The following is a 25,642-nucleotide window of genomic DNA, read 5'->3' as shown; positions in this document are numbered from 1 at the left end:
CCAGAGCCGGGCCGGGCGGAAGCCGGGAGCCCAGACTCCACCCAGGCCTGGCACGTGGTGGGGGGGACCTGGTTCCTCGGCCGTCGCCTGCTGCCTCCCGGTGGTCCAGCAGGAAGTGGATCAGGAGCCGGGAGCCCGGACTCCAGCCAGGCTCTGGGCCTTGGATGTGGGCGCCCCCAGTGGAGACCTGACCCCAGGATTTCTGAATGAAACACCAGGGCCTGGGGTTGCCTCTGTGAGGTCACGGGGGTGGAGAGGTCACGGGGTCCCTGACAGATCAGCGTGGCCGTGTGCTGGGAATACCGCAGTTGGGTGACGGATGCGTGGGTGTTTGGTAAACTGTTTGTTAGGTTTCAGATTTTTCCAAAATGGAAAAAGAGAGGACACACACGTGCACACACACACAGACCATGCACACACACACACGCACACAGACATACACACGCAGACCACACACACACAGACCATGCACATGTGCCCACATACACATGCAGACACACACACACTCAGACACACACACGCAGGTGCACACATACACACAGACACACACACGCAGATGCACACATACATGCAGACGCACACACACAGACACATACGCAGATGCACACATACACGCAGACGCACGCACACACGCAGATGCACACATACACGCAGGTGCACACATGCAGATACACACATGCAGACACACACACATGCAGACGCACACATACACGCAGACGCACACATACACGGAGACACACACACATACATGCAGATACACACACGCAGACACACACTCGCAGACACACACACACGATAGGATGAGTAAAAAGGAAGTCGCAGCCGGTGGCTCACCTCCATGCACAGGAAGCGCCTCCTGCACGCCTGCCGGCCCCTCCTCACCTCCTGGGCCGCCTGTTGGGCTTCCCGGGGCCTTGCTTCCCGGGACCCTCTCCCATTCCCCAGCCCTCTCTCTCGAGGGCCTTCAAGGCCTTCCTGAGGGCACCAGTGACTGGGGAGAAGCTGCGGAGCCGTCCCCAGGGACTCCAGGCCTCAGCCAGCCTCACCCCATCCTCCAGTCCTGCCGGCTGGGCGGGACTCAGCTGCTCCTGCCCCAACCCTTCCCGTGTGTGCATCTCACACCTGGACGCCTGCTTGGGCACCTGTGTCCTGGGTGCAGGGGTTTGGCCGCGTGTGGCCCAGCAGAGGCCACCGAGCCCCGAAGTGTGGAGCCCCGCCCTCCTCCCCATCCCGGCCCCTCCCCTCCCAGCACCCGAAGGTTCCCTGTGACCCCCCACGCCTACCCCGCTGCACACAGCCCGGAGGGTCTGCTTGCTGTTGATGGGCAGCCTTGGCCTCTGCTTTCCAAACGCCTCATGCTGACTCCGATACTTGGAACGGGGTGAGGCTCACCCTCCCCGGGATCCCAGCCTCTGAGCCACCCCTTCCCGCCAGGCCTGCCCTTGCTGCATCCAGGGCCCAGCGTGCCCAAGCCCCGTGTCACTGCTGCAGAGGCCTGCCCTCGCTGCGCCCAGGCCCAGCGTGCCCCAGCCCCGTGTCACTGCTGCAGGGCCCCCTTCCCTGCTCATCCTGCTGGCAGCTTGCAGCGCCCGGTCGTGCCCGGATGGATCCGCACCCTCCTGGAGAAGTGCAGCCAGGTCGCCTGGCGTGAGACCCGTGAGGGTCAGTAGCTGTGCCCTGCCCTGTCCCGGCCCTCCTGTCCTGCTGGCTGACCTGTCGGCCTCTCCCTCGCAGGCCCGCGGCCCTGAGCCCCGCCATGGAGGACGGGCATGAGCTGGACCTCACCTACATCACGGAGCGCATCATCGCCGTGTCATTCCCCGCTGGTGGCTGCGAGGAGTCCTACCTGCGCCACCTGCAGGAGGTCACGCGGATGCTCAAGTCCAAGCACGGCGACAACTACCTGGTGAGCGATGAGGGCCGGCTGTGACGGCCAGACACGGGCAGGCCCCTCGTGGCTGAGCTGTACCCCACAGCCCAGGGCCCCGCTTCCACCCCACAGCCCCTACACCAGCCAGGGGGCCGGGTGTGACGGCCAGACACGGGCAGGCCCCTCGTGGCCGAGCTGTACCCCACAGCCGAGGGCCCCGCCTCCACCCCACAGCCCCTACACCAGCCAGGGGGCCGGGTGTGACGGCCGGACACAGGCAGACCCCTCACGGCTGAGCTGTACCCCACAGCCCCCTACACCAGCTGGGGGGCCGGGTGTGACGGCCAGACACGGGTGGGCCCCTCGTGGCCGAGCTGTACCCCACAGCCAAGGGCCCCGCCTCCACCCCGCAGCCCCTACACCAGCCAGGGGGCCGGGTGTGACGGCCGGACACGGGTGGGCCTCTCGCGACTGAGCTGTACCCCACAGCCCCTACACCAGCTGGGGGGCCGGGCATGACGGCCGGACATGAGCAGACCCCTCGCGGCTGAGCTGTACCCCACAGCCGAGGGCCCCGCCTCCACCCTGCAGCCCCCTACACAAGCCACCCCCTGCTGGTCCCCCACAGCAACCCTGGTACCAAAGAGCAAACTGACCCTGCTTGAATGGGCAAGACAAAGCGTGGGGTGGCCAAGAAACCAGGGGCTGCCCGGCCAGGTGATAGCTGGGTTGGCCTTGGAGGGGGAGCCTCTCATGGGTCTCCCTCCTTTGATCATCACTTTCTTCGTGCCAGTGTGCCAGCGTGCCAGTGTGCCAGCGCTCCGGTCTCTTCTTGCTCCCTGCTGGCACCCTCTCCGTTCCTCCTTCTCCCTTATCTGCAGCCCTGAGCCAACAAGGAGGCCATTGTCAGCCTTATCAGTCTCTCCCAGGACTGGGCTGGGGCTGCGGAGGTGGGGTGGAGCTCCTTCGGACTTGGGCTCCTCCGGGCCCCCTGCCCCACACACCTGCTCCTGCCCTGAAGCCAGTCCTCTGTGACCGTGGAGGATAGGGGAGTGGCCCCCCTCTCATGGGGCTCCCTCCCTTGGGGGCTTCTTCCTTTAGCGGGGGAGCTGGGCCCCTCGGCAGGACCTGCTCCAGTCAGCCCGCTCCCTGGCTGCCTACCCCAAAGACCACCCAGAGGGCCTGGGGCCTGGGATGGCACCCACTGGGTCTGGGGGCAGCTCCTCCTCTGTCACCACGCAGGGGTCTTTTATGGGTTTGGGGCGGGAGCTTTGGGAACCTGGGAGAGAGCCGCATGTGTGTCTCACCCAGACCCAGCAGGATGGCTCGCAGACTGGCTGGTCTGTTTCTCTGTGGACATCTGACAGTCGCAGACAGGCAAGCCGGCCTTGAACACACACCACTTACGGAGGACTCTGGGGCACTGCCTCTCCTGCTGGGGGAGCTTCCTGGGCCCTGCCAGGGCGGCAGCTGCGTCTCGGATTCTGGCAGGGCGGGCCGGGGCCACTCTGAGCAGGTCCCGGAGGCCGCTGGGTGGGCACCAGAGCTGTGCCTGCTGAGTCAGGGTCCCTACGGGAGACTTGGGGTGGCCAGGGCAGGCCCCGCTCCCTGCTCCCTGCTTCCCCCACGTCTTCAGAAAGTTCATGGAAGCTAGAATTAAAAGAATTTACTTTGGTGTGAATTTTTTTAAATCTGTGCAGTTTTTTCCTGAAGGCGTTTTCTGAGAACTTTGTTCAGGCCCTGCGTTTGCATGGATTTCAGAACTTTTGTACCAAAATCAATGTACCTTTTACTTCTGTTTCCCCAGGCCTTTCGCAGTGTCCTAGTGTTCTCTCTGAATATTTTACAAAGATTCATTCACTTGATAGAATGGGTGGGGGAAGGGAGGGAGATGTCTTCAATCAGCCGGTTCACTGTCACTGTCCATATGGCTGCAACAAGCAAGGTTGAGCCAGGCCGAGGTGGAGCCAGGAGCCAGGAACCCCATCCAGGTCCTCCCACGTGGGTGGCGGGGGCCCTCGTACTTGGACCATCATCGGCTCCTCCCCAGGTGCATTAGCAAGGAGCCGGAGTGCAAGTGGAGCAGCCAGGGCTCAAACCAGCACTCCAGTGTGGGATGGCGGGGTCACGGTGCAGCCCCCACCGCTGTGTCACAACGCGGGCCCTTAGGTGAATATTTTGCAGCCGTTAGAATAAATGGAGCCTTGGCAACTTTGCTGTGTAAGGGTGTGTTAATGCCAGTGGAGGAGGGCGCTGCGTGGAGTGCGTGTGAGGGTCGTCCCGCCGCCCCCACTGCGGTCCGCAGTGTGCCAGACAGAAGCACGTCAAGTGCAGCGTTCGCTCTCCCCTCTGGGCCAGCGATTTGTCTGAACGCTTTCTCCCCCGCCCCACAGGTGTTAAACCTTTCGGAGAAGAGGTATGACCTTGCAAAGCTCAACCCAAAGGTATGGACCGCGCTTCCCTGTGGTCTGGGTCGTGTGCAGTAAGCGAGGCCTGCTCCCCGGCCACAGGAGTGCTGGGGTGCAGGTCTTCGCGGACGGGGACTTGGCAAGCGGTGTCCACTCTTATTTACTTTAATTATAGCTTCATAGAAGCCTTGAAAATGGTAGAGGGCCCCCAGGTGCCCCTCCCTCAGTCTCATCCATGGTAGCATTGGGCAAAATTAATACAAGTTGAGCATCCTTAAATGTGAACATCCGGAATCCCAAATGGTTCAACACCTGAGACTTTTTAAAAAAGATTTGTTTATTTGAGAGAGAGAGAGGGAGAGAGAGAGATCTGCCACCTACTGGTTCAGTCTCCAGATAGCTGCAACGGGCGGCACTGGGCCAGACCACAGCCAGGAGTGGAGCTTCATCTGGGTCTCCCCCGTGGGTTCAGGGGCCTAAACCTTGGGCCATCCTCCTCTGCTTCTCCCAGGCCGTTGGCAGGGAGCTAGACTGGAAGTGGAGCAGCCAGGACAGGAACCAGCGCCCCTGTGGGATGTGGCACTGCAGGTGGCACCCTAACTCGCTACACCACAATGCCAGCCCCGACCTCGGAGACTTTCTGAACCCTAGCAGTGCCACAAGCAGAATGTTCTACACCACAAAACTATTTCATTCATAAAATTGTTACAAGTATCGTGTAGCATTGTTTTCAGGCTATGTGTGTAAGGTGTGTAGGAAACAGATGAACAACATGGTCAGCTGTGGCTCATGGTGTATATACAGATATTCTAGAATCTGAAAAAGTCTGAACTACGAAGCATCTCTGGTTCTGAGCATCTTTATCAGGGACGTTGGCCTGCAGTGAAATATCCACACCAGGAGGCCGGCGCGGAGGGCTCTGCAGACCTCATTCTCGTGTGACTGGCTTGCACACAGTGACTGTGTGTGTGTGTCTGCCATTCATCAGGTGTGTCACCCGTGACACGTGTGTGACTCTTGCACTTCGTCACGTGTGTTGATTGGTGTAACCACCACAACCTGGGAACAGTGTTCCCATCACAGGGCCCTTCCTCCTGTCACCTCTGTATGGTCCCCCCACCCCCGTCCACCACCAGTGGTTGTGGTCAGTGGCAGAGGCTCTCAGACTGTGTCTGTGATGGCACAGGTGAGTGTCTCTCCTGCACGCTGGATATTTTGCAACCATTACAATGAAGAAACACAGCTGAGCGTCCTAAATCCAGTAACACCGAGTTCAAAATGCAGATCTCAAAACTTTTGATGCCCAAAAGGTTTCAGGTTTAGAGCATTTCAGGTTTTGTATTTTCAAATGAAGGATACCAGTGGGTAAAGTCTTTGCAGATATTTGAAAATCCAGGCAGACTCCCAGATCTGAAACACTCCGGTCCCCGACACCCAGGACGGGGCACTTGGCCCGCGGTTGCGCAGTAAGTTGCCTGTGGAATGCCAGGCAGCGGAAGTGTGGAGTGTGAGCGCAGCGCTTGGAGTCCCAGGTCTGTAGAAGCACCTAGAACAAGAGACCAGGGGCTCATCAGTCACAGTGGTCACCCCGCGCGGTGCGGCTGCTTCCGGGCAGCTTCGTGACATTCCCAACTGTGCTGCACTGTTTCTCGTCTCTTCTGTGCCGAGGTAGACTTCTGTCCTTCCTAGAAAAAGGAAATGCAAGGCGAGATGACACCACCTTGTGGCCAGTGTGGCTTCAGGGCTGGGGTGGACGTTAGGTTCCCCGGAGCTGTGTCCCCGTCACCTGGTGGGGGTGGGGTCTTGTCTGTACACTAAACTGACTCCAGGTGTGTAGCGGGCACCTGCCTGGGGAGTGGGCTATAACCACGCACCCCACCCTCCGGCCCAGCAGAATTTTGGTGCCAGTGTGGGCCGAGCCTTCCTGCTGCCCCGGGAAGTCCGCCCAGCTGCCCAGGAGTAGTGTAGACCCTGGACGCGAGGATGTCCTGTGTGGGCACAGGACACGTTGTTGTTTGCCTCCGGGACAGCTGCCTGGCCACCATGCCCCTAAGTTGCACAAACGGGCCACACAGCGAGGTCCTCTACTCCCAGGTGAGATTCCCTGGATGTGGCCGCAGCAGGCTCCAGGGAGCTCCTGTGTCTCGTTGCAGATCATGGACGTGGGATGGCCGGAGCTGCACGCGCCGCCCCTGGACAAGATGTGCACCATCTGCAAAGCGCAGGAGTCCTGGCTCAACAGCGACCCCCAGCACGTGGTGGTCATCCACTGCAGGGTGAGCCCTGCCCTGTGCCCTCAGGGCTGCCCAGGTCCTCCACTGTAGGGTGAGCCCCGCCCCGTGCCCTCAGGGCTGCCCAGGTCCTCCACTGTAGGGTGAGCTCCCCCTCCACGCCCTGTGGGCTGCCTGAGTCCTCTACTGCCCAGGTCCTCCACAGCCAGGGTGAGCCCTGCCCCCACGCCCTGGGGGCTACCCGGGTCCTCCACTGCCCAGGTCCTCCACTGCCCAGGTCCTCCACAGCCAGGGTGAACCCTGCCCCTACGCCCTGGGGGCTGCCCAGGTCCTCCACTGCCCGGGTCCTCCACAGCCAGGGTGAGCTCCCTCCCCCCACACCCTGGGGCTGCCTGGGTCATCCACTGCAGGGTGATCCCTGACCCCCACACCAGGGGGCTGCCTGGTGTCGGCAGCTGGAGGAAGGGATTCGGAGGTCGGTGCTGGTCTCGTGGGCAGGAGCTCCAAGTGGCTCTGTGGTCAGTGTTTCCCACTGTCCCTGGAAACCAGAAGGGTGGCTGGGGGAGTCCTGAGGCTGCAGTTTGGCTTTGGAAGTGAGGGCCGAGGCTCCTGGGGCTTATGGAGGGACCTGGCGGCCTGAGTCCTTTGGTTTTCACCTGTGTCTGCTCCTCACGGAGAGCCGGCTGTTACCGAGAGAAAGGCACTTTGGGGGTGTGGTGCGTGGGGCTGTCTGCCCTCAGTTACGCTGATCCGTGGACGCTGTTGCAGAGGCGTGGGCTGTGCGGCCCCGCAGGGCAGCTGGTGCCAGCTGTGGGGTCCGCGCCCGGCAGCCTCAGTGGCGCTGGTGTCCACCAGCAGCAGCCTGGGCGCAGGTGCCTGTGGGCATCGCCCCTGGGTGCTGCTGGCCGCCGGTGCTACCTCCTCCTGGGGTGGTTCCTCTGAATTCCCGGTTCCTCAGCTGCCAGGGGCTCTGCCTGTGCCGCCCCCTGATTCCTCAGAATTGACTGGTGTCAAAAGGGGCTGGAAGGGCAGCGTGGGGGACTTGCCTGTCCCACGAAAAACATTTGCTGTAGGAGCACAGCGCTCCCCGCAGACGCCCTGATGGAGGGAGCGAGGAGGGGTCCCTGGGGAGGGGTAGCAGCCGGTGGGGTGGGGCTGCTGTCCCCTGCTTTGCATGCCCCGCACCTGCCCTCCTAGGCCCCTCCCAACATCCGGGAAATGCTGACTGTTCAACAGGGAAGTGTTTTCCACACTCAGATGAGCAGAGCTGCACGAGGAACCACGGGGTCCTGCGCTCCCGTCCCGTGGAGCACATGGGGTTGCCGGCAGCTGGGCTGCTGCAGAGGACGGGGGGGCTGCTGCACTCGGAGAGGTGTCCTCGGGGCTCCAGGGGTCACTCGCTTCCCTCTGGCCTTGTCCCCTTTCTCACGTCCAGCTTGGTCGCGTTCCTGGGAGCATTTGCCAGACACTGGAGCTGTTCCGTGTGTTCTGTTGAATCAGGGAGCCGCCGGCCATGTCTGTGCTTCCCTGTGAGAGGCAGAGGCCGTGGGAGAGAGCCCCTTCACAACACAGCGCTCGTCGGCTTCCCCGAGCTGTGGCCTCGGGCTCAGCCCGGGGAGCCCGCCAGCGCCTGCTGCTGCTGCTCACTGCACCTGAGCTCAGCTGACCGGGCCGCAGCACCCGGCACAGCACAGGGCTGCCGCTGTGTGCCACAGGCCCCTGGGCTGCTGGTCGGAGGCAGCGCCCCCAGCCCGCCTTCCCTCTCGCCGCTCACCCCAGGTGCTGCAGAAGTCAGGCGCGTGGACGGCCGCCTCCCCCGGCAGCCCTGGGCTCTCTGTGTGTTGGGAGCACGGCGAGTCTTTCCCACGGTGCTTTGCCTGTGGCTCCCACTGTGCTGGTGTCACGGAAACCTACTTGGAAACACTTAAAAATGTGCAGGGGAGATAAGCCCCCTTTTAGCCTGAGATTGCTGACGTGGACGTTAACAGAAGTTCATCGTCGTCCTCGCCGTGGGGGTGAAACTGCTGACCTTGGCCGAAATCTGCCTGCTCTGCAGAATGCGTGCCAGGAACTGTTCGGGCAGGGGCGGGCTGGGGTTGTGCTGTGCCCCCTTCTCCTGTTTGGTACCAGGCGCGTGGGGGGTGGTCCTGGATGCTGATTGGCCAGAAACGGACAAGGGTTCTTTGGGGGTTTCATGCCCATGACACCCTTTGTTTCCGAGTCTACGTTATGCAGTCAGTGGCTCTGTGACTCGTGTTAAGGTCAGACCAGGACTGTTGGGGTTTAGCAGGGCCTTGCTTGCCCTGAGAGACCCCTGCCCCTGAGCCTTCCCACAACCTGCGAACCAAGAGTCACTTTGTGGAAAAATCCGTGCAGCTCAGCTGTGAGGTCTGGGTGAAGCAGGGCCACCGGCTTTGTGTGTGGACACCCCCGGCCGCTTCCACCAGCTGCCGTCTGGCAGGACCGTGGCCTGTGTGGCCCCCGGCCGCTTCCAGCAGCTGCCGTCTGGCAGAACTGTGGCCTGTGTGGCCTTAGCTGCCGCCCTCGGACTCTTCCGCACAGCCCTCAGCGATCAGAGTCCACCGGGAGATGGCCTTGGAGACGCTGCTGCCTCCCGGGTGTTTTGGGAGGTCTGAGAAGCATCGGCACGGTTCTCCTTTAAGCGCTTGGTCCTCTGGCTGGGCTCCTCCTCTGTGTCCGTCTCCTCGCTCCACGCGGGTCTGCTCAGGCTCTCTGGGATGCAGTCTGGGCAGGGATTTAGCCGTCTCGTCTTGCTCATCCGGCTTGTGTTTCTGGTGGTCCTCCTCCGTCCCCTGTGTCTCTGTGGCATCACCTGGGCTCTCCTTCACTTCTGATTTTATTTGTTCGAGTCTTCTCTCTTCTTGGCTAGTTTAGCTAAGGTTTGTTGATTTTGTTTATCTTTAAGCATTTAAATAAAAATTCTTTATTTTAAAGGCAGAAAGACAGAGCTGTGTCTTGCCTGCTGGTTTACTCCCCAGATGTCCACCACAGCTCAAGCTGGCCCAGGCCAAAGCCAGGAGCTGAGAATCCGAGTCCCCTGGTACTGGAGCCATGACCTCCTGCCTTCCAGGGTGTGCATGAACAGGACAGGGAGCTGGAGTCAGCGGCTGAGCCGGGATCTGAACCCAGGCACCTGGTGTGGCACGTGGCTGTCCCATGCCAGGCCAGATGCCCACCCCTTGTTTAATCTTTTCCTAAACAAGTTTTCATTGTGTTGATATTTTCTAGTCTCTGCTCTGTTTATTTCTGCTCTGATCCTTGTTACTTGTTTCTTTAGGCTAACTTCGGTGCTAGGTTATTCTTTTTTTTTTAGTTGCTCAAGGTATAATGTAAGTTGTTTGAGGTTCTTTTTTTTTAAAAAAAAAAAAAGACTTATTTATCTGAAGGTCAGAGTTATAGAGAGAGAGAAGGAAGCAGAGACAGAGAGAGAGAGGTCTCCCATCCGCTGGTTCACTCCCCAGATGGCCGCTATGGCTGGAGCTGCGTTGATCTGAAGCCAGGAGCCAGGAGCTTCTTCTGGGTCTCCCATGCGGGTGCAGGGGTCCAAGGACTTGGGCCATCCTCCACTGTTTTCCCAGGCCACAGCAGAAAGCTGGATTGGAAGTGGAGCAGCCGGGACTAGAACTGGCACCCATACAGATACTGGCACTGCAGGCAGCAGCTTTACCCACTATGCCACAGTGCCAGCCCCAAGGTTTTTCTTTCTTTCTTCCTTTCTTTCCTTTTCTTTCCTTTTCTCTTTCTCTCTCTTTTTTCTATCGTTTTTGAGAACCCGTTTCTTTCTCTTTCTTTCTCTTTCTTTCTCTCTTTCTGCAGTTAGACAGTGAGAGAGAGAGAGAGAGAGACAGAGAGAAAGGTCTTCCTTTTTCCGTTGGTTCACCCCCAAAGTGGCCGCTGTGGCTGGCGCTGCGGTGATCAGGAGCCAGGTGCTTCTCCTGGTCTCCCATGGGGTGCAGGGCCCAAGCACTTGGGCCATCCTCCACTGCACTCCCTGGCCACAGCAGAGAGCTGGCCTGGAAGAGGGGCAACCGGGGCAGAACCGGCGCCCAGACCAGGACTAGAACCCGGTGTGCTGGTGCTACAGGCAGAGGACTAGCCTAGCAAGCCTTGGTGCCAGCCGGTTTTTCTTTCTCAATGCAGGCATTCGTGGCTATAAGTTTCCCTCTTAGAGCTGCTTCTGCCATGTCCCTTAAATGTTGGGATGTTGCGGTTCCATCTCGATTGGTCTCGAGATGCTTTTAAACGTCCTTCACTTGTTGTTGGAGCAGTGGCTGAGGAGCTGCTGCTGCATCTGCTCGTCTGTGGGTTCCCAGGCTCCCCGTGACTGACTCACGGCTCCGCGCCGCGTGGCTGGGAAGGAAGGCGGGGAGCTGGCAGTCTCAGGCTGTGGAGACGCGTTCTGCCGCCCGCCGTGCCGGCTCCGCGCCCTGCTCCGCGTGTCTGGCTGACCCACCTGCTGTCGCTCCCTGGAGAACTCTCAGTGTCTGCTCCGTGCTCCCAGCCGGAGCCGTGGACGTGGCTGGCGCAGCGGGGGAAGCCGCCACAGGTGTGCCCGTCCCGGGCGGCTCGTTCCTCGGCCAGACTGTGTGGACCAGCGCTGACGTGTGAACCTCGTAGCCTTTTCTCAGGCCACGGAATCTTCCTCTTTTGTGGTTTCTCTTCATGGGTTTATCATGGAAACCATGCTCGGCTCCCAGGTTGTGGGCAAGCAGGTGGTGTGCTGAGGTCGTCCTCGGCTGCTGTGGTCATGGCAGAACGTTCCGGAAGGCTGTGGTCTGTGGCTCTGGTGAGGGTGGCCGTGCAGCTGCCCCTTCCTCTGAGGGCGGCACTGCTGGCTTGAGTACGGGGCTGCGTGTACCTGTGGCTGGGTTTAGGGCGGCTCCTCGTCCAGACTGTCCGCCGGGACTGGACTCCCCACCGGGACTGGACTCCCTGGGCCCTGGTGCTGTCCCGGGAAGGGCCCTCACGCCTGTCCCACCAGATAATTGAGTCACACTGGTGGCTGCAGCTTCTTGAGGCCTAATTGGCAGGCACGTGCGTCTGCCCCGGGGGCTTCCGCAGACGCCCCTGTTACCTGGGGGCGCTACAGGCCATGGGGGCTGCACTGGCTCCCCTGGGACAGCTCTGGAACGTGGCGTGACACAGGTCCAACCTCAGCGGACTCTGCCATTCTGTCCTGCGCCTCGGTCCTGGGATTCCAGGGACCCTGAGTTCTTCTCCTGTCTCCTGCAGGGTGGCACAGGTCGCATAGGAGTGGTCATCTCGTCCTACATGCACTTCACCAACGTCTCGGCCAGGTAGGACGGGGGATCCCCTTGCCGCTGTGGGGAGCCCTGGGGGCAGCTGGAGCCTTCCTGGACACCGACCTGTGTCCTTGTCCCCCAAGGGTTTCCACTGATGGGAGAGACCTTTTCCTGGTGGGGTGGCCGTGCATGGTGGATGCTGCGACCCCGTGGGGAGACAGCTCAGCTCGCTGTCAGGACTGGGAGTGATCCTGTGGCTGTGGGCAGGGGTGGAGCTGTCTCGTGGGGCCGAGTGCCGCCGGCTCAGCACTCAGGCTCACAGCTATGTCCTCGGCGTCTTCCCTTTCCCCGGTCCTGACGGCTGTGGGGCTGAGGCTCAGGGGGGCTGGGCGCTTGCTCGCTGAGTCAGGAGGAAGTCGTGGGGACTTTGGAGTTGCCCCCAGGGTGCCCTCCGCCAGGCCTGCTGGGCACAGCCGCCGTGGCAACCCTGCTGGCGCCAGGCGGCCGCTGTGCACCCCGGTACACTTTGCAGAGTGCAGCTCTGCCCTCGTGCCGACAGCCGGCTTAGAAGAGAGTGTTTGTTCTCTGTGGGCTCGACCCTGGCGCCCGCCCCGTCCTCTCAATGGCGGCTTTGTGAGGCCTGAGCCTCCCCCTCGGAGCGGAGAGAAGCCCATTCACTGTCACCGAGGGCCCCCGTCCGTTCCCTCACCGAGGAGCAGGCTGTGACTTCCCGCGCTGGGGAGCTGGTGCCGGCCAGGGAGGGAACCTGGGCCCCTGAGCCGCGTCCCAGCTGCTTTGGCGAGAATTAGCCTGTGTGTGCCCAACGCCGCGCCCGGCCACCGCCATCGCTCGGCGCAGCCCTGGAGAGGTGGAGAGGCTGGTGTTGAGCCTGGCTGGCCCTGGACTAGCCCCACTGGCAGGCTGTGCCTGAATCAGTGAACCACGCCCTTGGCCCTGGCGTCTGGGGAGTGGACCAGGATGGGATGCAGGCTTCAGGCATCAAAGCACGGCCTTGCCACCCCACTGTCCCCATGTGCTCAGGGCCGCTCTGACCGCGGTCTCTGCGGTAGGGGCTGCAGGGGAGCCCCCGGGGGCTGTGTTGCTTCCGGGTTTTCCTTAGAATATCCTTGCCTCCGAGTATTCCGCACTCGAAAGCTGGCCGTGACACACACACGCTCATGTCCGCGTGCCAGACGATTCCCACCACGTCCCCCGGGAATATCCACTGTGAGGCCTTTGTCACACGCTGCAGCGGTGGTCACCCAGGGAGAGGCACCTTCTGGGTCAGCACCGACCAAGCGAGAGCTGATAGAGGAGGAGCCGAGACCGACACCGTCAGCTGCAGACCTGTCCGTGCCGGGCGCGGCGGCCAGCGCTCAGTAAAACAGGCACTTCCCGGGGACGCACGCTGGGCCCTCGCTAGTGGACCCGAGCCGACTCGCCGCCTCGGCAGACCCGCTTGCCGAGTTCGTCGGTGTTCAGAGTTGGACGGGACGCTTGTGTTTGCGATGGTGCCAGCAGCTCATTGAAGCAGACGAGCACCGTGCTGGGCCATCTGGCACGTCCCCTCCGGCGCTGCCTGTCCCCACCTCCCTTCCCGGTGAACCCAGTCCCTGTGGGAGTCCTTCCTGAGGGCACGCACCCCCGTCAGCTAGGCCAGGCAGCGGTTGCATAAGAAACCTGGACTGTTAACATGTCCACACCCACACTCACGATGTGCGTCCAAGTCAGATCAGGAGAACCCCCGAGTGCCCACTGTGGGGTTTCCGGAAGGTTCTGTCAGAAGCCAAGTGCAGGCATCGTGGAGCTGGGTTCCGCGCGAGCTCAGTTGAGGGAAGAGGGTCACCTGCACCCCCTGTAGAGACAGCCATCGTCCTGTGGCGCCGGGGCCGACGACGTGTCCACTCAGTCTGCTCCTCACTGAGCATCAGAGCTCACCCTGTGGGATGTGTGGCTGTGCGCTGATTGTCCCCACCCCCATCCTCGTGGTCCCCAGACTTGGCTCCACCACTCATCTCACAGAGCCCACTTGTGCTGGCCGCCTGGTCGGGGGGCCGGGGTGGCCATGGGACAGTGTGGGTGCCAGCCCTGCCGCCGCCTGCCGGAGCCTCGGCCAGCTCTTCCCTGCGAGCTGAGCGTGTGGCACGAGTGTGTGTCCCACCCCTAGACCGGGTGCCCGTGTCCCAGAGAACAGACCCGCAGGCGGCCTGGGCAGTGCCTGCGGGGGGATGCAGTGAGACGTGCCGGGAGGCAGTGTAGACGGACGCAGCAAGGACGACCCTGCCTCGGGCCTGGGCGCCCCGGGCGACCCCGGGACCCGTGTCCTGTGCCGCAGAGCCACAGGCCGAGCCCCCCACGCTGACACACTGTCCGTCTCTCTCTGCGTCCCCAGTGCCGACCAGGCCCTCGACAGATTTGCCATGAAGAAGTTCTACGACGACAAAGTGGCAGCTTTGATGCAGCCTTCTCAGAAGCGGTAAGCCTGCAGGAGCAGAGGGAGCAGTGGGGCTTCTCCACGGAAGTGTGGCAGTGCCTGCCCCGGCGTGTCCTGGCAGTGCCTGCCCTGGGCGTCTCCTGGCCGTGACCTGCCCCCGGCGTGTCCTGGCCGAGGACGTGAGGGGCAGTGTGTCCTGGGGTGAGCCGTCGTGCAGGCCACTCAGTGAGGGCTGGACGCAGGAGCCCTTTGCACACACAGCCGCTGGTGAGCTCGGTTGCCCTGACCGTGCCGGGGCTCCTCTCTGTCGGTGGGGTCGGTCCTCCGTGGCTGCAGGGAGGCTGAGAGCGCCGTCACGCTGTGCTGAAGTGACCGTGGCCGTGGCTGTGTCCTCCTAAAGCTGTGTTGGTCACTGCGCTGACTCCTGCGCTGAGCGTCAGCCCCAGCCCCAGCCCCAGCCCCAGCCCCAGCCCGGAAGCACTCCGCTCTCGTCTCCCCCGCTCCCCTTCTCTGACGAAGGCGTAGTTCCTGGCACAGCCCCAGGGCGGGACTTTGTGCACTGTTAGCTGCTCTCTGAGGCCGAGGTCGGGGTCAGGAGGAAGTTGAGGGGCCAGCATTGTGGGGCAGTGGGTTAAGCCACCTGCAGTTCAGGCATCCCTGAATTCAGGTTCTAGTCCCGGCTGCTCCACTTCCCATCCAGCTCCCTGCTAACACGTCTGGGAAGGCCGCAGAAGATGGCCCACGTGCTTGAGCCCTGCCACCCACGTGGGAGACCTGGCCGGAGTCCCAGGGGCCTGGCTTCGGCCCGGCCTAGGCCAGTGGGGAGTGAATCAGCACATGGACCGTTTCTCTCACCCCGTCTCTGCTTCTCTCTGCAGTTCTGACTTTCAACTTAATTAATTAATTAAGGAGGAAGTTGATGGGGCCAGGTGGGGGGCGTGGCTCCTGTGGGGGGAGGTGAACTTATTGTCTGGATCCTGGAAGGGGGAGTGACACGGCCCAAGTCCTGAGTGTCCCCTCCTCTTCCTGTTCTTGTCCATGTCTCTGTCCTTTCCAAGAATGGGTCCAGGCTGCAGCACCTGCCTCTTGGCCTCTGCACTCTGGGAGAGTGACAGGGAACCACTTCTGGGCTTGGATGTCTGACCTGAGCACCTGGCAAACAGGTGACCCCGGGAGGCCCCAGGCGGGGCAGGGTCTCCTGAGGTCACCACCAGCAGGTCCTCCGTGCACGTTTAGCGCCCCCTTGAGGTGAAGTGAAGAGAGACGGGAAGTCAGCTTCTGACGGGACAGCATCACTGGTTTCGTCTTCCTGGACGTGATGCTGGGGTGACCGAGGGGGGCAGGTGTCCAGAGCCTCCTTTAGGAGGCCACTCCTCGGGCCCGCAGCCTCTGCCGCTCCCTGCACCACACAGGCCCCTCTCACACGTCCTCACCCCTCCGTGGCCTGCAGCATGCAGACAGGAGGGGAACCTTCCCCAGCAAGCTGTGTCTTGGGACCCGGCATGGCTGTCCCCACCGACCCTGTGGCCACGTGCTGTCTGGCAGTGTCCCACGGAGAACAGGGGTCATGGTCGCCACCAACCCCCACCCTCCTTGCATGCCGTGGAGCTGTCTCAAAGTGCAGGTCACGGGTGCTCAGGAACCTGAGCCGCCTGCCCAGTGCGGCTCCCCCTGCAGAGCCCAGCTGTTCCACTTCACATTTCTCAGCCGGCTTGTGCCTGGCCTGTGGCCATAGCCAGGTGTAAATGCCTCAGGTGTGGTAGCAGCTGTGGGCAGAGCTCCTGTCACCGTGGGCTCTTGGCATAGAAAGTGGTGTTTGCTTTTGACAGGCAGAGTTACAGAGAGAGAGAGAGACAGACAGATCTTCCGTCTGCTGGTTCGTTTCTCAAATGGCTGCAACAGCCAGGGTTGAGCCAGACGGAAGCCAGAAGCCAGGAACTGCATGCAGGTCTCTCACATGGGGGCCCAGGCACCTGCACCGTCTTCCCAGGCCAATAGCAGGGAGCTGGATCAGCCGTGGAGCTGCCTGGTCTTGACCCGTTGCTCCAGAATGAGCTGCCGGTGGTTGGGCGGTGGCTTAACCAGCTGCACCACACGCCTGCCGCGGGCTTTGCCTTCAGAAGGGGCTGTGAAGGCCATGACCGCGCCCAGGACTGCGTGCAGCCAGTGCCCTGTGTTTGGTCCTGATGTCTTAAAGCCACCTTTCGCTTTCCAGAACTTTCTCTCTAGCTTGGGATGAGGCACGGGAGGGATAACTTCTCGAAAAGAGAGAAGCCGCCCTGGGCGCACGGGGCTTGTGGACGACGCGTCCGGCGTCTGAGCTGTGCTGCTGCTCAGGTTTCTGTTTCCTGTGAGGCTCTCGGGGCGGCCTGCAGCCAGGCCCGGTCACTGACGGGCTCGCTCGTTTGTTCGTTTGTTCATTCATTCATTCATTCCTGCCTTCAGCGCCAAGGCTGATCACTGTATTGGCAACATTGACCAGGGTCTTTTCCTCCTGTTCCACCCGTGGCCCGATTCTCTCTTCGTGGGCGCTGAGCGTGGCTCCCAGGTTCACGCGTGCTGACTGCAGCCTGCTTCGCTGTCCGTCATCTCTGTGACTTGACTCCTCGGCTTGACTCCTGGGGCTCTACTCCTGGGCTCGACTCCTGGGGCTCGACTCCTGGATCTCGACTCCTGGGGCTCGACTCCTGGATCTCGACTCCCGGGGCTTGACTCCTGGGGCTCGACTCCTGGGCTCGACTCCTGGGGCTCTACTCCTGGATCTCGACTCCTGGGGCTCGACTCCTGGATCTCGACTCCCGGGGCTTGACTCCTGGGGCTCTACTCCTGGGGCTCTACTCCTGGGGCTCTACTCCCGGGGCTCTACTCCTGGGGCTCGACTCCCGGGCTCGACTCCTGGGCTCGACTCCTGGATCTCGACTCCTGGGCTCGACTCCTGGGCTCGACTCCTGGGCTCGACTCCCGGGCTTGACTCCTGGGCTCGACTCCTGGATCTCGACTCCTGGGCTCGACTCCTGGGCTCGACTCCTGGATCTCGACTCCCGGGGCTCGACTCCTGGGCTCGACTCCCGGGGCTTGACTCCTGGGGCTCGACTCCGGGCACTCGACTCCTGGGGCTCTCTCTGGCAGTGTTGTTTTCTGCTGGTCACACTAAGAACTGAGCAGCTTTGTGGACCGGCAAGGCGTCTCCCAGAGTCCCCGGGGCCAGCGGGTAGCCCCCTTCCCTTCCCTCTGGCCCGAGTGGCTGTGGCGTCCTCTTCATTGGGAGCTGGTGGGGACAGAATTCGTCTGCCTGCACCCAGACCCTCCCTTCTGCTCGTCCACGCTGTGATGGGGGTGACTGTGACAGCCATAGGGGCTCCATGACAGAGCCTGGGACAGAGGCTGTGTCCCCCTCACGGGTTGTGGCCCTGCTTGGGGGTCACCCAGAGGGAGCCCTGCGGGGGCCCCTCCCTGTAGAAGCCACGGACCTGCAGGAGAACACAGAGCAAGCTCTGGCTCCCCCCTGGTGGCTCCGGCTGGTCCCTGCGGAACTGTGCTAGGTCACCGTGCTAGGCTAGGCCCCCCTGGGCTGCTGGAAGGGAAGAACTGCCTGGAAAGTGGTGACTCGGCCCCCAGGGCAGATACCTGTGGTGGTTCCTTTATCTCCTTACACACCAGGGAGCCAAGGAATCTGTCAGCCGCTCCCCTGCCTCCTCCCACCACACCGGCCCAGAGCCTTGTTCTCAGCAAACGCCCCTGGGGGTCAGCGGACCTGGCGGGGGCAGGGTCTCCGTGCTGACCCGGGGGCTCTGCCACTCACCTGCAAGTGGAGAGAGCATTTTGCCACCAGGAAGAGGGAAACTGTGCCTTGTTCTTTTCTTTTTCTTTTTCTTTTTCTTTTTCTTTTTCCTTTCTTTCTTTCTGTCTGTCTGTCTAAGATTTATTTATTTGAAAGGCAGAGTTACAGAGAGAGGAGAGACAGAGTGATCGTCCATTTGCTGGTTCACTCCCCAAATGGCTTTAATGGCCAGGGCTGAGTCAGGCTGGAGCCAGGAGCTCCATCCAGGCCTCCCATTGCATGCAGGGGCCCAAGCACTTGGGCCGTCCTCGGCTGCTTTCCCAGGCACAGCAGGGAGCTGGACTAGCCAGGATGCGAACTGGTGCCCATGTGGGACGCCGTGTCACAGGCGCTGGCCCTGATCTGCTCCCTCCTGCCGCTCCCCTGGAGGTCACTCTGGAGCAGGGCTGCAGCTGTGTTTTCTCGATGTTTGCCCAAAGCTCCCTCCGTTCCATTTGCGTCTTGCACAAATTCAGCTGCTGGGGTAGGGACTGGTGTGCGTTGCTGGTGTACGTGAGAGATGTTTTTTCCCGCGTGCGTGGGTCCCTCCTGCTGCCCATTACTGCCTAGGAGGCGTGAGGCCCTGTGCTGGCCGCACTCACTCACTGCTCCCTGTTAGATCCGCCCTGGGGGTCCGAGATTTGCCGAGGTGCTGTGTTTGGGGGGTTGGCTGTTTAATTTTTTCCCCTTGCAAAGGCTGCAGTACTCCGATGGAGAGGAAAGCACACGGCGTGCACGTGAGGAGGCCGTGTGGTGCAGCAGTGCAGCGGGGAGCTCAGGGCAGGTGCCAGTCGGGGTGTGCAGGAAGGCGGGGCGGAGGCATGGGTGCCAGCATGTGAGAGTACTGTGTGGCTGTCGTGAGTACTGAGAGTACTGTGTGGCTGTCATGAGTACAGAGAGTACTGTGCTGCTGTCGTGAGTACCGAGACTACTGTGTGGGTGTCATGAGTACCGAGAATACTGTGTGGCTGTTGTGAGTACTGAGAGTTCTGTGCTGCTGTCGTGAGTACTGAGGGTACTGTGTGGCTGTCGTGAGTACTGAGAGTTCTGTGCTGCCGTCGTGAGTACAGAGAGTACTGTGTGGCTGTCGTGAGTACCGAGAATACTGTGTAGGTGTCGTGAGTACTGAGAGTACTGTGTGGCTGTCATGAGTACTGAGAGTTCTGTGTGGCTGTCGTGAGTACTGAGGATACTGTGTGGGTGTCGTGAGTACCAAGGATACTGTGTGGCTGCTGTGAGTACTGAGAGTACTATGTTACTCTGTGAGTGCTGAGAGTACCATGTGGCTGCCGTGAGTACCGAGGGTACTGTGTTACTATGTGAATACCGAGAGTACTGTGTGGCTGTCGAGAGTACCAAGGGTACTGTGTTACTATGTGAGTGCTGAGAGTACCGTGTGGCTGCTGTGAGTACCGTGTGGCTGCTGTGAGTACCGAGGGTACTGTGTGGCTGCCATGAGTACTGAGAGTACCATGTGGCTGTCATGAGTACCGAGAGTACTGTGTGGGTGTCGTGAGTACCAAGGGTACTATGTTGCTGTGTGAGTGCTGAGAGTACCGTGTGGCTGTCGAGAGTACTGAGAGTACTGTGTTGCTGTCGAGAGTACCAAGAGTACTGTGCTGCTGTCGTGAGTACTGATAGTACTGTGTGGCTGTCGAGAGTACCGAGGGTACTGTGTTGCTATGTGAGTGCTGAGAGTACTGTGTGGCTGCCGTGAGTACCGAGAGTACTGTGTTGCTGTGTGAGTACCCAGGCCCGGTGCTTTGCAATGGAAGGAAGTTTTTCAGCTCCCAGGTGCAGAGCTCCGTGCGTTTGCTCTGGCGAGCTGGTGGTGAGCAGTGTCGTGTCAGACGAGAGCGCGGGGCTGAACCAGGAGGCCGGAGGGACCCCGAGGCCAGGCATGCTCTCAGAATAATCTGCCTTATTTTATTTTTCACTAATTAATTTCTGGGAGAGCGAGAGCGAGATTCCTGTCTGCTGGTTCACTTCCCAAATGCCTGCTGCTGTCAGCACGGAGCCTGGCGATGCCGGGAGCCAGGAGCCGCGTCCTTGCCCCTGATGAGAGTGGCAGGGACTGATGCTCGAGCCGTCCCCTGCTGCTCCAGACTCCCATCCCGTGACCCACTCGCGGGAACGCACTGGGGTCCCCATGAGTCCCTGCTGAGGTGGGGGCCCGTGACCTTCCACTTCCTACGGGGCCGTGCCTCTCGAAGTTCCCTCCGCCTCCACAGTGGCACACTGGGGCCTGAGCTTCCAGAGCTGAGTGTCTGGGGAACTCAAACCGTCTACACCGTGACGCAGGCACTGCCTCGTGGGGCCCCTGGTGTAGGAGCTTCCCCTTTGGCCAGCAAATGCACGAGGGAGACGGGTGCAGTCTGCGAGGGCGGGGGGCTGCCCCCTGCCGCTCAGAGAGCAGTGGCGCCGTCCAGGCCTGCTGCAGGTGTAGCCTCAGCCTCGGAGCTGGTCCACCAAGGGGGGCCGCGGCCCAGCAGGAGACGGAGGTCAGAGTCTCTGCCGTTGGCTGCGGCGTGGGAGGTGGACGTAGGAGGGGCGTGCAGTGGGCTCCTGCGGGGCACGTGGAACCTTGAGTGGACTTGGGGTGGGGCCCGGTCGCCCTGACGGTGTCTGGCGTGGGGTTTAGGGTGGGGCGCTCACCCCAGGAGGCTGCTGTGCCCTGTCCTGGTGCTGGCGTGTGGGATGCGGCCGGAGCCCACCCCTGCCCGTGGCTGGGGCCCTGAGCGGCTGTCCTTGCAGCTACGTGCAGTTTCTCAGCGGGCTGCTGTCCGGCGCCGTGAAGATGAATGCCTCGCCCCTCTTCCTGCATTGCGTGGTCCTGCACGGCACCCCCAGCTTCGACGCGGGGGGAGGTGAGTGTCTCCAGGGCTCTCGCCCCGGTCCCCCGCGGCAGCACCCGGCTCCCGGCCCGCCCCTAGGCTCCCCAGCCGTGGGCTGAGTCCCACGAGCACCAGGACGGCCAGAGAGGGCATCACGAGGACCCCTGTCATCCTGGCCCATGGCCCTGTGGGGACAGCAGCAGAGGGCCTGGTCCCAGTTCTTCTCATGACCCCGTCTCCTGCCACGCAGCACGGAGGGGTCAGGCCCAGCCTCTCCTCAGTCCTGAGCAGGTGCTTCGTCTTCAGGGCTGCTCCTCCTCTTGGCTGCTGTGGCCTTGCTGGGCTGCCACGTGGCTGGGGGACAGCCTGGCCCACTGCCCCACACCTTCGCCGTCCTCTGGGGAGCACCAGGCCTGGCCTGCAGGACGGCCTCCTGTGGCTCCCATAGGAGCACGTCAGACCCCAGGTGCCAGTCCCTGAGCCTCAGGCCCGCGGCGGGGCCTGCTGGTGGCCAGGCGCCGTCTGAGCCCTTGCCTGCACGGCCCCCGTGCCTTCTCCACCCACGGCTTCCCCTCGCCTGTGTTCTCTTCCAGCTTGCCGGCCCTTCCTGAAGCTCTACCAGGCCATGCAGCCCGTGTACACCTCAGCCATCCAGTAAGTGCCGGGGCCTTGCCCGAGTGCCTGTGCAACCGGCGCTAGGCCTGGGCCAAAGCTGGGAGCCGGGTACCCCGTCCAGGTCTCCCTCGTGTGTGGCAAGAACTCCATCCTTGAGCCGTCACCACTGCCTGCCGTGGTCTGCTTCAGCAGGAATGGCCTCAGAGCCAGGGCCGGAACCAGACACTCTGACGTGGGACACAGGCACCCTAACCGGTGGCTTAACCGCCAGGCCAGGCCCTGCCCATCTTTGTATTTTAGATGAGAAGTAGACGCACGTCCCCGCAGGTGTGAGGGTCCCTGGGCTTTGCCTGTTGGCCTTTGTGGGTCAATGTGCAGAGCTAACGTTCTCACCACTCAAGATGACCTGCTTGACGTCGGCTTGTGCAGGGTTCACGTTGGACCCCACCCCCCGGCTCCTGTGGCCGGGGCTCGGTCACAGCTCGCCGGCCGTGGCCCATGGCTGGGGCTTGGTCACAGCTCGCCAGCCATGGCCTGTGGCTGGGGCTTGGTCACAGCTTGCTGTCTGTGGCCCGTGGCCAGGGCTCGGTCACAGCACACTGGCCGTGGCCCGGGCTTGGTCACAGCTTGCTGGCTGTGGCCCGTGGCCGGGGCTCGGTCACAGCTCGCCGGCCGTGGCCCAGGCTTCTGGGAGAAGCCCCCTGTGTGGGGCTTCCTGGAGCCCCTGGGACTCGCGTCAGTGGGGTGGTGGGCAGGGAGGGGTTCTGGGTTCTTGGGGACGCGCTTTGGCCTGCGTGTGTGTGTGGCCCGGCCCTGATGTGCGACCTTCTTGTGTGTCCCGAAGCAACGTGGGCCCAGAGAACCCAGGCAGGATCTGTCTCGCGGTGGAGCCGGCCCAGCTGCTGAAGGGGGATGTCATGGTGAGTGCCCAGGCCTCCTCCCCACACACCCGGGGTCCAAACCCAGCAGAAAAAGCGAGTGATTCTGGTGTCAGGGTCAGGGTGTGGGCAGGGCCGGGCTCCCCGGGCCTCGCTCCTGAGTCCTCACACGTCCGTCCCTGCGTGTGCCGTGTCCTGACCTCGTCCCGCGAGACCCCGGCTGCAGCTCGGTGGCTTCCGCCCCACAGCCTCCTTTTGAAACAGTTTCCCTTTGCGAAGGCCCCGTCTCCTTCAGGCTGTGAATCAAGGGGGATGGGGGTGGGGGACACGACCCAGTCTCCGCCACCTCTGTCCAGTGACTGAATGTCTCCTGGGGGCGAGTGCCAGTGAGGCCAGGGCCGCAGGCATCTGTCCCGGCATTCCCTGGTGGGCAGTGACCAAGCCAGGGCGTGAAGGTGGTGGTGCATTGGACGTGACAGGGAACCACGCGCAGGCCGAGCTCATGTCCAGCTGTCCAGGCGGTGACGTGCAGGTGGTCACTGTGGAGCTGGGCGGTGCAGTGAATGAGTCTCTGTGCTCCAGAGGGGTGGGGCCTGCACAGTGGCCAGGGACGGTGGTGAGCCGTTACGTAACGCGGCTCAGGAACGCAGCCGGCAGCAGGCCTGCCGAGAGCTGGCGGCTGCCCTGGGCCTGGCCCCTGCTTGCTCCCTCCGGGCCCCAGCACGCTCTTCTGCCTGGCCTGCTCGATCTTGCTGCCCCTGCCTGGGCAACCCCACGGCCGCTGGTCCCGTCTTCATGGTGGCCGCTTTGTGACCTCCCTCCAACGGCTGCCACGAAAATGGTGCCATGCTTCTGAGACAAGCCGGTCCAGAACGGGGGCTCCCAGGGCTCCCCGTGCCCTTGCGGAAAGTTCTCTGGTCCTCTTCCTCCCTCCGGTCCCCTGAGTCCCCCAGACTTCGCACAGCCGACGCGGATCTGTATTTACTCTCGGCCGGCCTTTGCCCAGCCGTATGTGGCTTTGGGTCAGGAGCCCCAGTACTGGGCCTCTGAAATCCTGCTCAGCCCGGGGGCGGTCATGGCTGGTGCTGGCCCTGTGACTGTGAGCCACGCTGTCCTGGAACCATCACACGTGTGATTTAGCTCCTGAGGGCAGGGTCACAGCAGCCCTGTTTAGACAGGCACCAGGGCCTCCAGCGAGGCGTGAGCGGGTGTGGCTGGCTCTGCTACCGGGTGCTTTAGGGCCCTGCGTGCTCTGCTTAGATAATTTGGGGGAAGTTTGCAGGTGAATTGGGGCTGCCCCCAGTGGTGACTGGCACAGCGGAGGAGGCCCGGTCTGGTCTCGCTGAGTTGGGGGCGGGTGTCCCTGGGGGCGGCCTTTGCTGCAACCCCCGTGGCCCAAGGTGCTTGTCCTGCTGATGGAGAGTTGGCAGTCAGAGCAGGTCTCGGTGCCTGTGAGCAGATCTGGTCTGACGTGTAGCTCTGTTGCGTGGGAATTCCACGTGCCTGCCTTGTGTCTTAGGGCACTCCGGGGGCACAAGGGCTCACGGTGGGCTTGGGTCCCAGTCGCCCCCAACTGGAGTTCTGTCAAGGCAACCATTAGGAAGTCAGTTGGGGCCAAGGTCCCTGAATCGCTCTGTTGCACTCCGGGGGTGCAGGGCTGCAGGCAGGCCCTCCCCCCATCCCTGCTCCTCCCTATGCCACACCTGTGAGCACAGAGACCCTCTCTGTGGACTCTGAAGTGGCAGGTGCCTCTGCCCCGGCAGACAGCCCGTGTGGCTGCTGATAGGCAGTGCCCACTGATCTTTGGAGCTGCTCAAGGACAGTTGTAACCCGGAAATCTTGATCATTTGTTCTGGGGCTCTGACTGGGGCAGCACTTCTTTGTGGAGAGAGGAAGTGCTGGGTTTTACCAACCAGCAGAGCGCTGAATGTGGGTTGCTCATTTCCACGTGGGGTGGACCGAGAGCCTGGGGAGAGAACCTAGCTGTCATTAGCACCAGGCTACTTTTCTGGCTTCTGCTTTGAGAGGCAGAGCGTCAGAGAGGGAGAGACAGAGATCTTTCATCTGCTGGTTCACTCCCCAAATGCCCACCACAGCCAAGTCTCAGCCAAGCCAGAGCCAGGAGCCAGGAGCCCCATCTGGGTCTCCCACGTGGTGTCAGGGGCCAGGCACTTGGGCCGTCTTTCCCAGGTGCGTTAGCAGGGAGCTGGATGGGAAGCAGAGCGGCCTGGGCTCACTGGGCTCAGGTGGCGGTGAGATCGGGATGCCTGCGTCACAAGCCACGGCTCCCGCGGCTGCGCCACCACACCACCACGCCAGCCCGCAGGGTGCGTTCCCCGGGGTTAGCGCAGAGGAAGCCTTGCTTGCGAGACCTGGCCGTCTGCTTCTCCTGGCTTCCCGGACAGTGAGCTCACAGCCTCGCTTTGGTTTGGTGTTTGGTTGGGAACTTGAGTGTCAGTGACTTGATTCTGAGGCTCCTCTGCTGGGACCCGGGGCGGTGGGGGTGGGGGTGGGGTTAGTCCCAGACCACAGCCTTCTGTCATTTTTCTCCAGCAAAACAAAGAGGCCGATGCTGTGGCGTGCAGTGTGCAGTCAGGGGCTGTGACTTGCCCAGGACCTGCCGCGTCCATGCCGGTCCCCGGGGGTCCGCGCCGTGGGCCCCGTGACGGCCCCCTGGCCGGGCTACCGAAAGCAGGGCTGCAGCTCTGTTCACAGTACAGGAACTCCAGGCCCCGAAGGCGGAGGCCAGCACAGTCTGGAAACATCCTGGAAACATCCTGGAGGCCCGGGCCAACCAGGTGCTGAGGTGGAACGGCTGCAGGGGACATTCCACACCTCGGCAGACGCCCCGGGCTCTGGGAAGGCTTGGCGTCACTCTGTGTCTCCGAGGGAGGCCTTGGGACCACGCCTCTGCAGTGTGGGCCGTTTTCCTGTCGGCCGTGCTGCTGGGAGCATGGGTGTGGGTGCTGAGTAATGGTGGGGTTCCCTGGAGGGCGCCAGGGGCGGCCGAGGCAGGGTCCTGGTGGGGGGTGGGCCTCTGACCCGCCGTGCGGGTGGGCACTGCTGAGAACCCCAGGTTCCAGGTGGTGGGCGGCGGCGTCGGTGCCTGCGAGAGCACCCAAGGGCCCGTCAGAGCCGGTGACGGGACCCGGGCACAGGGCGGCCTCGTCACATGGCGTCAGGCTGGAACCCAACTCCTCCACTGCTGACGCCGCGCTGAAGACCGCCCTGGACCTGGGGAGGCACCTGTGCCCCACCTGGGCCACGGTGCTCACACAGCCTCCTGTT

At 62.2% G+C, this 25,642-nt stretch overlaps 1 protein-coding gene across 10 annotated transcripts in view; it reads left to right on the top strand.

Annotated features, from left to right (window-relative positions):
* The window catches only part of TNS3 (tensin 3), a 190,124-nt gene that overhangs the window by 87,662 nt on the left and 76,820 nt on the right, over window positions 1-25,642 (top strand). For all 10 annotated transcript variants that reach the window (XM_070059452.2, XM_070059450.2, XM_070059444.2 and 7 more), the window contains 8 exons: window positions 1,735-1,906; window positions 4,264-4,314; window positions 6,432-6,554; window positions 11,763-11,827; window positions 14,166-14,249; window positions 20,782-20,894; window positions 21,455-21,515; window positions 22,321-22,396. In XM_070059452.2, coding sequence (XP_069915553.2) covers window positions 1,757-1,906; window positions 4,264-4,314; window positions 6,432-6,554; window positions 11,763-11,827; window positions 14,166-14,249; window positions 20,782-20,894; window positions 21,455-21,515; window positions 22,321-22,396 — 723 coding nt within the window. In that variant the 5' untranslated portion in view covers window positions 1,735-1,756. The remainder of the gene's footprint in view (window positions 1-1,734; window positions 1,907-4,263; window positions 4,315-6,431; window positions 6,555-11,762; window positions 11,828-14,165; window positions 14,250-20,781; window positions 20,895-21,454; window positions 21,516-22,320; window positions 22,397-25,642) is intronic.

Source organism: Oryctolagus cuniculus, chromosome 16, assembly GCF_051225735.1.
Source record: "Oryctolagus cuniculus isolate XC-2025 breed Fujian yellow rabbit chromosome 16, ASM5122573v1, whole genome shotgun sequence".
Classification (NCBI taxonomy): domain Eukaryota; kingdom Metazoa; phylum Chordata; class Mammalia; order Lagomorpha; family Leporidae; genus Oryctolagus; species Oryctolagus cuniculus.
The sequence above is the reverse complement of the archived record's forward strand: the minus strand, read 5'-3'. Positions and strand labels throughout refer to the sequence as shown.